The 14,428-nt window shown below is 37.1% G+C and overlaps 2 protein-coding genes across 2 annotated transcripts in view; both read left to right on the forward strand.

The window, feature by feature from the left end:
* Positions 1–10,564, forward strand: part of CHSY3 (chondroitin sulfate synthase 3) — a 277,410-nt gene extending 266,846 nt beyond the window's left edge. The window contains exon 3 of the mRNA XM_079917417.1: positions 8,062–10,564. Coding sequence (XP_079773543.1) covers positions 8,062–9,624 — 1,563 coding nt within the window. The 3' untranslated portion in view covers positions 9,625–10,564. The remainder of the gene's footprint in view (positions 1–8,061) is intronic.
* Positions 10,565–14,303: 3,739 nt separating this feature from the next.
* The window catches only part of LOC307184875 (uncharacterized protein), a gene marked incomplete at its 5' end in the record, with an annotated part of 352,550 nt that continues 352,425 nt past the window's right edge, over positions 14,304–14,428 (forward strand). Inside the window, one exon of the mRNA XM_079918638.1 lies at positions 14,304–14,355. Within this exon, the coding sequence (XP_079774764.1) occupies positions 14,304–14,355 (52 nt within the window). The remainder of the gene's footprint in view (positions 14,356–14,428) is intronic.

The following is a 14,428-nucleotide window of genomic DNA, read 5'->3' on the forward strand; positions in this document are numbered from 1 at the left end:
AGAAACCAATTACAGGGAAAAAAACGTAAAAAACACAAAAACATGGAGACTAAATAATACATTACTAAATAACCAAGAGATCACTGAAGAAATCAAAGAGGATATCAAAAAATACCTAGAGACAATTTACAACAAAAACACGACAATCCAAAACCTATGGGATGAAGCAAAAGCAGTTCTAAGAGGGAAGTTTATAGCAATACATGCCTACCTCAAGAAACAACAAACATCTCAAGTAAACAATCTACCCTTACAGCTAAAGGAACTAGAGAAAGAAGAACAAATAAAACCCACAGTTAGTAGAAGGAAAGAAATCATAAAGATCAGAGCAGAAATAAATGAAATAGAAACAAAGAAAACAATAGCAAAGATCAATAAAACTAAAAGCTGATTCTTTGAGAAGATAAACAAAATTGATAAACCTTTAGCCAGACTCATCAAGAAAAAGAGGGAGAGGACTCAAATCAATAAAATTAGAGATGAAAAAGGAGAAGTTACAACAGACACCGCAGAAACATAAAGCATCCTAAGAGACTACTACAGGCAACTCTATGCCAATAAAATGGACAACCTGGAAGAAATGGACAAATTCTTAGAAAGGTATAACCTTCCAAGACTGAACCAGTAAGAAATAGAAAATATGAACAGACCAATTACAAGTTATGAAATTGAAACTGTGATTAAAAATCTTCCAACAAACAAAAATCCAGGACCAGATGGCTTCATAGGTGAATTCTATCAAACATTTAGAGAAGAGCTAACACCCGTCCTTCTCAAACTCTTCCAAAAAATTGCAGAGGAAGGAACACTCCCGAACTCATTCTATGAGGCCACCATCACCCTGATACCAAAACCAGACAGAGATACTACAATAAAAGAAAATTACAGACCAATATCACTGATGAACATAGATGCAAAAATCCTCAACAAAATACTAGCAAACAGAATCCAACAACACATTAAAAGGATCATACCCCATGATCAAGTGGGGTTTATCCCAGGGATGCAAGGATTCTTCAATATACACAAATCAGTCAATGTGATACACCATATTAATAAATTGAAGAAGAAAAACCATATGATCATCTCAATAGATGCAGAACAAGCTTTTGACAAAATTCAACACCCATTTGTGATAAAAGCTCTCCAGAAAGTGGGCATAGAGGGAACTTACCTTAACGTAATAAAGGCCATATACAACAAACACACAGCAAACATCATTCTCAATGGTGAAAAACTGAAAGCATTTCCTCTAAGATCAGGAACAAGACAAGGATGGCCACTCTTGCCACTATTATTCAACATAGTTTTGGAAGTCCTAGCCCCAGCAATTAGAGAATAAAAAGAAATAAAAGGAATACAAATTGGAAAAGAAGAATTAAAACTGTCACTGTTTGCAGATGACATGATACTATACATAGAGAATCCTAAAGATGCCACCAGAAAACTACTAGAGCTAGTCAATGAATTTGGTAAAGTTGCAGGATACAAAATTAATTCACAGAAATCTCTTGCATTCCTATACACTAACAAGGGAAGATCAGAAAGAGAAATAAAGAAACAATCCCATTCACCATTGCAACAAAAAGAATAAAATACCTAGGAATAAACCTACCTAAGGAGGTAAAAGACCTGTACTCAGAAAACTATAAGACACTGATGAAAGAAATCAAAGATGACACAAACAGATGGAGAGATATACCATATTCTTGGATTGGAAGAATCAATACTGTGAAAATGACCACACTACCCAAAACAATCTACAGATGCAACACAATCCCTATCAAATTACCAGTGGCATATTTACAGAACTAAAACAAAAAAACTTAAAATTTGTATGGAGACACAGAAGACCCAGAATAGCCAAAGCAGTCTTGAGGGGAAAACACGGAGCAGGAGGAATCAGGCTCCCTGACTTCAGACTATACTACAAAGGTACAGTAGTCAAGGCAATATGGTACTGGCACAAAAACAGAAATGTAGACCAATGGAACAGGATAGTAAGCCCAGAGATTAAACCCATGCAGCTATGGTCAACTGATCTATGACAAAGGAGGCAAAGATATACAATGGAGAAAAGACAGCCTCTTCAATAAGTGGTGCTGGGAAAACTGGACAGCTACATGTAAAAGAATGAAATTAGAACACTCCCTAACACCATACACAAAAATAAACTCAAAATGGACTAGAGACCTAAATGTAAACCCGGACACTATAAAACGTAAGAATAAATCACATAAATCACAGCAAGATCCTTTTTGACCCACCTCCTAGAGTAATGGAAATAAAAACAAAAATAAACACATGGGACCTAATGAAACTTAAAAGCTTTTGCAAAGCAAAGGAAGCTACAAACAAGACGAAAAGACAACCCTCAGAATGGGAGAAAATATTTGCAAACGAATCAATGGACAAAGGATTAATCTCCAAAATATATAAACAGTCCATGCAGCTCAATATTAAAAAAACAAACCCAACCAAAAATAGGCAGGAGACCTAAATAGACATTTTTCCAAAGAAGATATACAGACTGCCAACAAACACATGAAAGGATGCTTAACCTCACTAATCATTAGAGAAATGCAAATCAAAACTATGAGTTATCACCTCGCACCAGTTAGAATGGGCATCATCAGAAGATCTACAAACAACAAATGCTGGAGAGGGTGTGGAGAAAAGGAAACCTTCTTGCACTGTTGGTGGAAATGTAAATTGATACAGCCACTATGGAGAACAGTATGGAGGTTCCTCAAAAATCTAAAAATAGAACTACCATATGACCCAGCAGTCGCACTCCTGGGCATATACCCAGAGAAAACCATAATTCAAAATGACACATGCACCCCAATGTTCATTGCTGCACTATTTACAATAGCCAGGTCATGGAAGCAACCTAAATGCTCATCGACAGATGAATGGATGAAGACGATATGGTACATATATACAATGGAATATTACTCAGGCGTAAAAAGGAATGAAGTTCGGTCATTTGCAGAGATGTGGATGGATCTAGAGACTGTCATACAGAAGGAAGTAAGTCAGAAAGAGAAAAACAAATTTCGTATATTAACGCATATATGTGGAACCTAGAAAACTGGTACAGATGAACCAGTTTGCAGGGTAGAAATTGAGACACAGATGTACAGAACAAACGTATGGACACCAAGGGGGGGAAAGTGGTGGCGCGGAGTTATGGTGGTCTGATGAATTGGGAGATTGGGATTGACATATATACACTAATATGTATAAAATAGATAACTAATAAGAACCTGCTGTTTAAAAAACTAAATAAAATTCAAATTCAAAAAAGAAATGGTGGAGCCACTACTCAAGTTCAGATCTGGCTAATTTCATTCTTCTGTCCATTCTGCATAGTTTGGTCCTCCCTACATACAGAGAGAAAATACGGATATCCTCTATGCTTCTTAATGGAAAATAAGACATAAATTCACGATGTTCTAATCATTACCTCACTACCTAGAGTATGTGTGAATGTGCTATTTTTAAGGATTGCCCCCCTCCCTGACTTTGTCTGCTTGTAATATTTCTGCAAAGGAATACACTAGAAAAATAAGCACTATATAGGCAACTTGGGTTGTAATGATGTGAGTGGTGCAAGTTAGTTAAACATTTTAATACTGAGATATTTTTTCTTCTATAACAAATGTCACCTTTATCAAGTTGTGCAATATTAATCACTTCAGTATCACTAAAGGAGCTAGGTAAATCTACAATTTGACAGTCTGCCTCTGAGCAATGTTTCCTATTTAATTTAGTATGTTCCCTTTTCTTAGTAAAACAAAGCAGGCCTCAAGAAAGAATAGTTTCAGAGAGCCAGTACTTTTTAGAGGTGGTATAATTAGTATTCTATATGCCATTAGATTTTTTTTAATCTTGTTGCATACCAAAAAAAATCCATGGAAAAATTACATAAAGTAAAATATTGAAGCAAATTCAGGTAAAAAAAATAATACATGGCTGATTCATTTTGTTGTGCAGTGGAGGCTAACACAACATTGTAAAGTAACCATACGCCAATAAAATTTTTAAAAAAATAATACAAAACTGGAGATATAACAACCCACTTATATGGATTTAATTTAACATCAAAGTTTCAAATAAAAATTGGCTTGTGTATTTAGGAAAAAAAAATACTGGATGTAACTGAACTACTGTGTTTTGAATCAAGTCCAAAATCCGTCTCAAAATATCTAGGGTTATATTCTTCAAGGTCAGATGATGTTGATTTGAAAAATCTCTCTGAGTATACAATAAGAGCCGGGTGAAATACTGGAGATAAAGAATCTGCCATGGTATTGGTCTTACACCTTTTAGGTCATCTTCTCCATGAAAACTTCTCTGATACTCATATTCTCTCTCTCTCCTCACATATCTACACACATTTATATACATACATATCAGAAAAACCTGCCTAACTCCACATGCATGTATATGCATATTTTAAAAGGTCATTTATTAATTGTAGTATAACAAACGTATCTTAAGTAACAGTTCAGTGAATGTTCACAAATTAAATGTATATGTGTAACCACAACCTAGGTCAACAAATAGAATATTACCAGCCCTCCAGAGCTCCCTGCCCACTTTCTTGATTTTTGCTCACTGTTCTTACAGCTAACAGCATACGTTAGCTTTACCTGAATTTCATATGAATAGAATTATACAAAATGTATTCTTTTGTGTATGGTTTCTTTCACTTGTTTGTGATTTGTGAGATTTGTTCATGTTGTTGTGAGTAGTAGTATTTCATTTATTTTAATTGACGTATTGTTTTCCATTATGTTTATTTATCTGTTCTACTCTCGGTGTACATTAGGGTTGCTTTCAGTTTGGGGGGTATTATGAATAATGTTGCTGTGAAAATGTATGTATATATACATGTATGTATTTTTAGATATATGTATGTATGTATGTGTATTGGGCATGCAGCTAAGAGTAGAATTACTGAGTCACAGGGAACGTATATGGTCATTTTAGTCAATACAAGTTTCCACAGTGGTTGAACCAAGTTACATTCTCACCAGCTGTATATGAGAGTTCCAGATCTGCTACTTTCACAATGCATTATCAGTCATTAACCATTTTCGTAGATTAAAATCACATTGTGACTTTAAATTGCATTACCCTGATGATGAATGAACTAGAGAAGGTTTTTGTGTATGTTTATCAGGCTTTTACATATTCTCTTTTGTGAAATGCCCATTCAAGATTCTTTTTCCATTTTTAAACTGGGTTTGTCCTTCCCTATTAATTTTTACAAGTTCATTATATATTCTGGGTACTAGTCCTTTTTGGTAAGATCTATTAAAACTATATTCTCCCACTCTGTAGTTGACCTTTTATAATCTCTTAATGGCGTTTATGAGAAATAGAGTTCTTAATTTTAATGTAGTCCAGTTTACCAATCTATTTTTATGATAAGTACCTTGTGTCCTATTTAAGAAAATTCACCTAACCAAAACACAAGCAGATATTTTCTAGTGTTAACTTTTAGGAAAAAAATTTAACCTTTCATTTTTATATCACCAGTGCATATGGGATGGATTTTTTTATTGTGGGCTGTAGGGGTCAGCTTTTACATTTTTCCATATGAATATATATTACTGAAAAGACCGCCTTTCCTCCACTCTCCACTATCATATTTGTCATAAGTCACAAATCATATGTCATGTGTAGGTTTCCTTATGGACTATTTTGGTCCTTTCTTCTATTTGTTTATCCTTGTACCAATATCATACTTCTAAATTTCTGTAACTTTTGATCTGTAGTGTATCTTTTTTTAAGATTATCTCGAATATCCTTGACTTCATTTCTACATAAATTTTAGAATCAACTTGTTAATATCAGCAGCAACATATTCTTTTTTAAAATGGTGGGGTTTGTATTGGAATTGCCTTGAACCTATATATCAATTTGGGGGTATCAAATTGGGGAGAATTGGATTCTCACAGTAAATCCTAAACAAAATATTTGCAAATATATTCCAGCGATATATAAAGAAGATGAATATCAAGATCATGTTGGGTTTATTCAAGGAATACAAAGGTTGTTTAATATTAGAAAATGAATCAGTGCAATTCACCATGTTAACAGAAAAAAAAAGCATCCCATAATCTTCTCAATGGATGCAGAAAAAAATATTTGATCAGCTTTAAAATTCACTCATGGTAAAAATCTTAGCAAACTAGAAATAGAAATGAACTTCCTTAATGTGTTAAGGAGCCATGTTGACATCTTCTTTCCTGATGTTGAGACTGAAACAAGAACGTATCTGCTCTACCACATTTTACTGGAGGTTCTGGCCAGCAACAAGGAATCTAACTAACGAACTCAGACTTTTTACTTAGTGACTTCTGTAGAGTGAGAGTTCAACAAGACAAGTGGCAGCTGCCAGTCTGAAAAGTGGCAGAGTGTCACTTGTACTGTAGTTTTTTTTTTTTTTTTTTTTTTTTTTTTTTTTTTTATTTTGCGGTACGCGGGCCTCTCACTGTTGTGGCCTCTCCCGTTGCGGAGCACAGGCTCCGGACGCGCAGGCTCAGCGGCCATGGCTCACGGGCCCAGCTGCTCCGCGGCACATGGGATCTTCCCGGACCGGGGCACAAACCCGTGTCCCCTGTATCGGCAGACGGACTCTCAACCACTGCGCCACCAGGGAAGCCCCTACTGTAGTTTATTAAAGTCGTAACAAAAGAAAGGGACATAGCCCCCACCTCTAGATTGGAGGAGTGTCAGAGAATTTATCACCACAGATATGCCACACATTCGTACATGTTAGGAGCTGTTTATTTTTCACAATAAAACTTGAGCTCTAGGTTGGCTGAGTATAATATGAATCATTAATTTGCTTCCTTGGGGTCTTCCTGGGCTGTGCTCTATTGTTTTCATCATCGAATGTTGCTATAGAGAATGTTGTGGCAAGATTCATTCTTTTCTGACTTTACAGCCAAATTGGGTTTTGTTTGTTTATTTTGCTTTTTTTTTTTCGCTTGGCCTAATTACACATAGATATACACCTTCCTTTATTTTAAGGGAAATATGTCCCTCAGACATATCTTATGTATATATTGTATTCCTTTACTATATATCCAGATGTATTATATACCCAAATTTTAACAAAACTTTATTTATTGTATGTATATAGATCCAAACTTTGATACAAACTTTTAAATATATATCAAATATATACATTTATATGTGTGTATGCATATAGACATATATGCCCATACTTTTAACCTATATTTTAAACTTCTGTTATTTTGCTACATTTTCTCAAATCCCTTTTTTCTATGTTTTTCACAAATCTCTTTTTATGCTTCTTATAATGTGAGTATCACTGATTTTATTTATCTTACTTAGCTCATTTATCTATTCCTTGAGTTCTTTTTGAGAGGGGAGGGAGGAGTGTATTGTCCTTAATTTTTTTATTTTGTCTATGGTTTTGGATATGTATTCTTAAGTTTGCAATATTCCTTTCCTCCTTTTAAAGAATGTATTTGCAGATATCTCATGCTGCTGTCGCTGCTGGCTCTCCTCCCCCTCCTTTTCCTTCACCGCCTCTCCTCCTCCATTGGTACTTATCTTGAATGGGTGTGATGGAGGTTTCTTTATTGACTGGCAGAGGAGACAGCTGGCAGTTTGAAGTGTGATCTCATTTTTGTTCCTGCCTGAGCTTTTTCTAGATTAGCAGAGAGATTTTCTGGCTTATAAGGATGTCAGGCATTTTGAGTATGATCCTTTAAATAGGCAGTGTAGATCAATATAGTTTCTGTTCCACATTACCTTACCAAGAACTTACTCTGTAAAGATGGTATATCAGGATGCTAAGTAAAATGTAGGTCTCCTCTAGGGCTGATATTACCATTCCAAGAAACAGGGCATTGGTTTACTCCTCAGAGTGAGCCCCTGTTTTGGAAAATCCATGCTCTACCCACCTGTGTCACCCTCACAATGATTCATTATGGGGTTATGGATGTAGTCGATTCTTGTTTTCTTTGATATTTTAAACTTATTCTAACATCTTGATTTCCTTCTCCTTTTCAGATGCAGCAGCTGTTCCATGAAAATTATGAACACAATCGGAAGGGTTATATCCAAGACCTTCACAACAGCAAAATCCATGCAGCCATAACACTTCATCCAAACAAAAGGCCTGCCTACCAATACAGGCTTCATAATTACATGCTTAGCCGCAAAATTTCTGAACTTCGCTACCGCACCATCCAGCTCCACCGGGAGAGCGCTCTGATGAGCAAGCTCAGTAACAGCGAAGTGAGCAAAGAGGACCAGCAGCTGGGAGTGATGCCTTCTTTCAATCACTTCCAGCCTCGGGAGAGAGATGAAGTGATAGAATGGGAGTTCCTGACAGGGAAGCTCCTCTACTCAGCATCTGAGAACCAGCCTCCCCGACAGAGCATCAGCAGTATCCTGAGAACAGCGCTGGATGACACCGTCCTACAGGTGATGGAGATGATCAATGAGAATGCCAAGAGTAGAGGACGGCTCATTGACTTCAAGGAAATTCAGTATGGCTACCGCAGGGTTGATCCCCTGCATGGGGTGGAGTACATCTTGGATTTACTCCTCTTATACAAAAGACACAAGGGGAGGAAACTGACTGTGCCAGTAAGACGTCACGCCTATCTTCAGCAGTTGTTCAGCAAGCCTTTCTTCAGAGAAACTGAAGAGCTAGATGTCGACAGTCTTGTAGAGAGTATTAACAGTGACACTCAGTCATTCTCCTTTATATCTAATTCTTTAAAGATATTATCTTCTTTTCAAGGTGCCAAAGAAATGGGAGGGCCCAATGAAAAGAAAATACATGTTCTTGTCCCTCTCATTGGAAGGTATGACATTTTCTTGAGATTCATGGAGAACTTTGAAAACACTTGTCTTATCCCAAAGCAGAATGTAAAGCTGGTCATCATCCTTTTCAGTAGGGATTCTGGCCAAGATTCCAGCAAGCATATTGAGCTGATACAAGAATATCAAAACAAGTACCCTAAAGCAGAAATGACCCTGATCCCTATGAAGGGAGAGTTTTCCAGAGGTCTTGGTCTTGAAATGGGATCTTCCCAGTTTGACAATGATACTTTGCTGCTATTTTGTGATGTTGACTTGATCTTCAGAGGAGACTTTCTCCAACGATGTAGAGACAATACAATTCAGGGACAACAGGTGTACTATCCCATCATCTTTAGCCAGTATGACCCAAAGGTAACCAATGGGGGAAGTCCTCCCACTGATAATGACTTTGTCTTCTCAAAGAAGACTGGATTTTGGAGAGACTATGGATATGGAATTACCTGTATTTATAAAAGTGATCTTCTGGGTGCAGGTGGATTTGATACCTCAATACAAGGCTGGGGACTGGAAGATGTAGATCTCTACAATAAAGTTATTCAATCTGGCTTAAGGCCCTTCAGAAGTCAAGAAGTAGGAGTGGTGCATATTTTCCATCCAGTTCATTGTGACCCTAACTTGGACCCTAAGCAGTATAAGATGTGCTTAGGATCCAAGGCAAGTACTTTTGCCTCAACCGTGCAACTGGCTGAACTGTGGTTGGAAAAACATTTGGGTGTCAGGTACAATCGAACTCTCTCCTGACAGTCCAGGCAACACATATTGCCTTTTTAAAGGGGAGTTTACCTCATTGTTGGTGGTTGTTATTTTTATTTTATTATTGTTATTTTTATTATTATAATTATTATTGTTATAATTTTATTTTGTTGTCCTGGTCTTAAACTACTCTTGGTTGTCTTCCAAAGGGTGTTTGTTGACCTCAAACAAGAAGAGTCTGCGGTTCACTGATATTTCAGATTTCTACTGAAGTCAATAGGTATATTACTTTTATATATCTTTGAGATTGAGATTGAGTTAAATCGTGGCAATCAAATGACTTTTGAAGCTCATTCATCATGAGAGACAGCTTAGAAGAATGTTCTCTTGGGGCTTAAAGATGCAATATCGACCTTTCTTTTGTTTGTCAAATTCAATGTGATACGAATATTTACTGGTGAAAGGTACCACAAAAGTGCTTTATGCTTCCTATGGGGAAGGGACTATGTAACATAAACTTGAGTTTTGTAATTTATACAAGGACTTAAATATATAGACAGTAATTTTCTTCATCTTTAGAATTTTTAAAGGAAATGAACACTTATGATTGTATGTTTATTTTTTAAAAAAAAGTTTTAAAAATTGAGGAGTTTGTTCCACAAGCAACCGGTACTGGCTACCCTGGTCTTATGACAGTTATCTGCTCCTCACAACTGTCTGCTATAAATGCGAATGAATTTTATTTTCTCAAGGAAATATGATTTAATTAAATATTCATGTACATTTTAGAAGCTTTATGAAACAATGTCCTTCATTTGCTGGCAAGAAGATAAAATATGACAGAACCTGGTTATTTATAATAAAACACAGGTATAACAATATTCTTTTTCAAAAACACTGAAAAACTTGTGTTGTTTCCTTTTAGTCAGTCATATTTGATGTATTTCTTAATGGTCATACTCACCGAAACATGCTTGCTACACAGGCTGGAAAAGTTAATATGGAATTATGGGCATGATATTTGTATCAGTATGCTTTAAGTCCTAGCCTTCATTAAGTGATTAAAATGAGCAGTTTTTAAGTCAGTAATTTACAATCCAGGGGAAGTATTCCTCTTCGATCTCATTAGCTTTGTGATCAAACTGAACCAAGAACAGGTCAGAAATGGCTTCTGATATGGATTGGTAGACGACTCAAAGATACAAAAATAAATGCAGAAATTATAAATATAAAATTAATTTTACAAAAATAATACTGTAATTTATAAAACACCTAGGAAAATGTCATTTAATTTCGTATATCATTCTTTCTCAAAACTGAATCAATGGTGCCCAGTTTGTAGAAAAATATAATCTCATTTGAGAAATGTAAGAAAAGATGAAAATCTGTACAAGAAGCTCTTAGGAAGGCATATTTTTAAAATTTCATTTTGTAAATAGGTAATATATTTGCATAGTTCCAAAATGAAAGAAAAATGTTCAATGTCTACAGCTATGAGTCTCACTCTCTATTCACTCAGATCCGCCCCCAGCTGCACATGGCCACCATTTTAGGTGTACGTATGTTTGTGTGCATGCTTGGCATACACAGAATGCTCAGAATTCCTGATGCCATAAAGACACGTATTTATTTTTTCACTCTTTATACACAAAATGCAGCACTTTGTACATACTGTTCTACACTTTGATTTTCTTTTTTCACCCAAGAACACTAAAATTTGCATCAAAATTGGTTTGAAAGCAATTGTAAATTGTTACCATTATTTGGAACTGATTGCCAAGAGGCCATATAGCCTTTGCCTTAGTAATGGGGTTTCTTACATGGTAACACTCTCTTTTAGTGAAGACATTTTAGGGGCTTCAGAAAAAATAACGTTGCTTAATATTGTGACGTCTTAACAATGTAAGGTTCATTAGAAAGGAATTCGTGGCACTTTCCTATGTTAAAAATCTTGACAGGACCAACATTTCAGAGTTGATCTCTGCTCCAATGTTGTCTCTGGCCTTCACAAACCCCTTCTTATAGCTATTTTCCTACATTATGTTCTTAGCTCTTTTATTTTCCTTACAGTAAATATATTAATATTCAGTAAAGATAGTCCTTTGGGAAGATCTATTACTAGATAAAAATTATTATTGATTTTATTAATGTAGAAAAGAAATCAGGGTCTGTTCTTTTCTTTAACTTAAATAACTGAAATAGCAGAGAGTTTACCTGAGGAATAAATGCAAAGGCCTCGTTTAAAACCCCCCAAGTGTTAGAGAGTCATGAGGCACCTGCCCAGGGATGAAGTGGCATTCTCCGTTATACTGATGAAATTTTGCTGATGAAACAAGGGAATGCAGAGATCTCATTTGAACTTAATGACACACATGCACGCTATACTGAAATTAATACAAGTACACTTAAATTCTATTTTACAATTTTGCATTAAGCTTTCCTATGATTTTTTTCAGGTACTGCAATATTTCTTGACTGAAAATTTATCGAAATGATACTAGTAAAATTAAGAGTGTTTTTCTGTCCATGTAGTATTGCTTAAGGTTGAAGGGCAACACAGTGTGAACGCAGCCTGAAGCACAGTATGTGTACGTTTTTGGCTTCACCTTATTTGGACAGCTACAGATGTTCTATTTAAATACCACCTCAACAGCAATTTCATTAACCTTCAACATCATCTTACTGATCATCTTCTGTTCACTCAACACAACACTGTATGTTTTACTTATATTATCCTTTTAAATGTAATCCTCTCAATAGCTCTCAGAATACTGATTCTCTTTTCTTCATTCAACAGATATGGAAACTGAGGCCATGAGTGATTAACTTGTCCTGAGTTCACACAGTTGGCTTGCTGTAGAGTTAAAATTTATGCTAATTGCTGTCTGAATTGAAAGCACCTGTCTTTCCACCCTAACCCATGGCTTCTCAGTTGTTGGGGGCATATAGGGGACAACGGGGGAGCAAAGGTCCAGCTGACCTCATGGCCATGTTTGATCGGCCATTCAGCTTGCTTTGCTCTTTGCTCGTTCTGGACAGAGATAAGTTTGCTGATCTTTTGCTCAGTTAGAGCCTTTTTAGGCTTTTAATCTCAGTCTTCCCCCACTTTGCCAGCTCCGTTTGAGTAGCACTCCCTTGGGGAAGGGTTTTTTTCTATCTAATTGTTCACAAGTCATTGGACCTCAGCTAGCAGGAAAAAATGCTCAGAATTCCTGATGTCAGCAGTAGCCCTTCTACATGGGCTCAGCCAACTGAGTGCAAAAGCTGTCCACAGTGAACACCACCACATAATTGCTTGACTATTTGTCACTTTACCGTAACAGACTTAGCATGACACAGCTGAGATATTTCTGAATCTAAGAGTTGAGCCCTTTGTGGGATGGGAACTACTGGAATGAAATAGCCCAGTATGTGGACTGATAGTCCAACCAAGAGAGTAAATGCTCACTGGAAAGGTAAGTTATAACATCCCTTTGTTTTTAGTATAAGAAAACTGAAACCCATCTCTGGTCAGCAGCCCCATAGCTGGGCCACTCTGGTTTTACATTCGGATTAGCCCTGGGCAATTCCTTCTTCCAGGAGGAGGGCCCAGAAGATGAGGCCCCTTTCTAACATTTGGATTGCCCAGATGAGAGGCGGTAGTGCTGCCAGGCCTGTTGAGCCCTCACCTAGGACTTGCCTTGTCCTGGAGCGTGTAGCCTAAAGTAGACTTGTACCTAGAAAGAGACTTGGTGGCTCCCCTCTTTTCCTCCCTTCACCCAAAAGAAAATATGTTTAATCAGGTAAGATATATGAAGATGAGTCTCAAATAGCCAGTAAAGTATCAATATTTGTGGCTTCTTCTTGGCCACGATGATGAGATTTGCATGGGGGAATGAGGGCATCAACACACTTTACATTTTGTGGCCATCTACATTTCCTTCCCTACCTCCTGATGCTTTCTGAGTCATTACATCTGTGGTCCTGCGAGTCACAGGAACTTAGTGTGCCTTACCAAAGGGATACCTCTAAGAGGGGACTGCAAGTAATCCGGGAAATTGGCCACTTAAACTCTCATTTGTGCTTAAATATTGATGGCATATCTCTTCGGAAGTAGTCTGTGATTATGGCTACTGCAGGGCATAGTAGGGTCCGGAAGGATAACAAAGGGATCTGTTATCAGTTCTTAGTGCTGCTGACTTGCCTACCTTCCCCATCTGCACTTTTATTAGCATCCTAATCACTGTCAAGCGTACAGTACAGGTAGTCTACCTGTGCTGAGACCAGAAGCCTCCTAGGTCTGGAGGAGGAGTAGCAACAGCAGAGGCAGGACAGAGTCCCAGAATATGCCAGTGGGCTCTGCCTCTGTGCCCCACAGCCTTGCTCAGGCACCAGCCACGCTGCCAGGGTTGACTTGACAGGTGGTTGGATGAGGCGACATCGGCAGTAATTCATGCCCGCAGGTGGCGATACAGTCACATCTGCAGCAGGCAGCAAACCAGCTGGTGTTGGCACAAAGATGCCAGGATATTCTAGTATTGCCTGCAATTTGACATCCAATTGTCTGTTTCCCTGTTTCTTTCTCTTGTCAGAAGCTGCCAACATCTGTGCTATATTTGGAATTCTTCTCCATGCAGGATTTTATTTCAATCGAATTCAACCCTTGTTGATTAGTCCATAGGTTGGTGTAAAAGCTGAGACTGCTGAGTTTTGATTATCCCTCATGCACACTGGTATGCATTCTTGCTATGCTGTCACCACCCAACCTCAGTCTTTATAGAATCAGTTCTGAAGGAATTGGTAAGTATAAAATTTGGAAGGATAAACTTTTATTTAAGTTGGATCTACTGTAAAAAAGAAAGATTTCAACAGG

The sequence above is a fragment of the Stenella coeruleoalba genome (genome assembly GCF_951394435.1).
Source record: "Stenella coeruleoalba genome assembly, chromosome: 3".
NCBI lineage: Eukaryota > Metazoa > Chordata > Mammalia > Artiodactyla > Delphinidae > Stenella > Stenella coeruleoalba.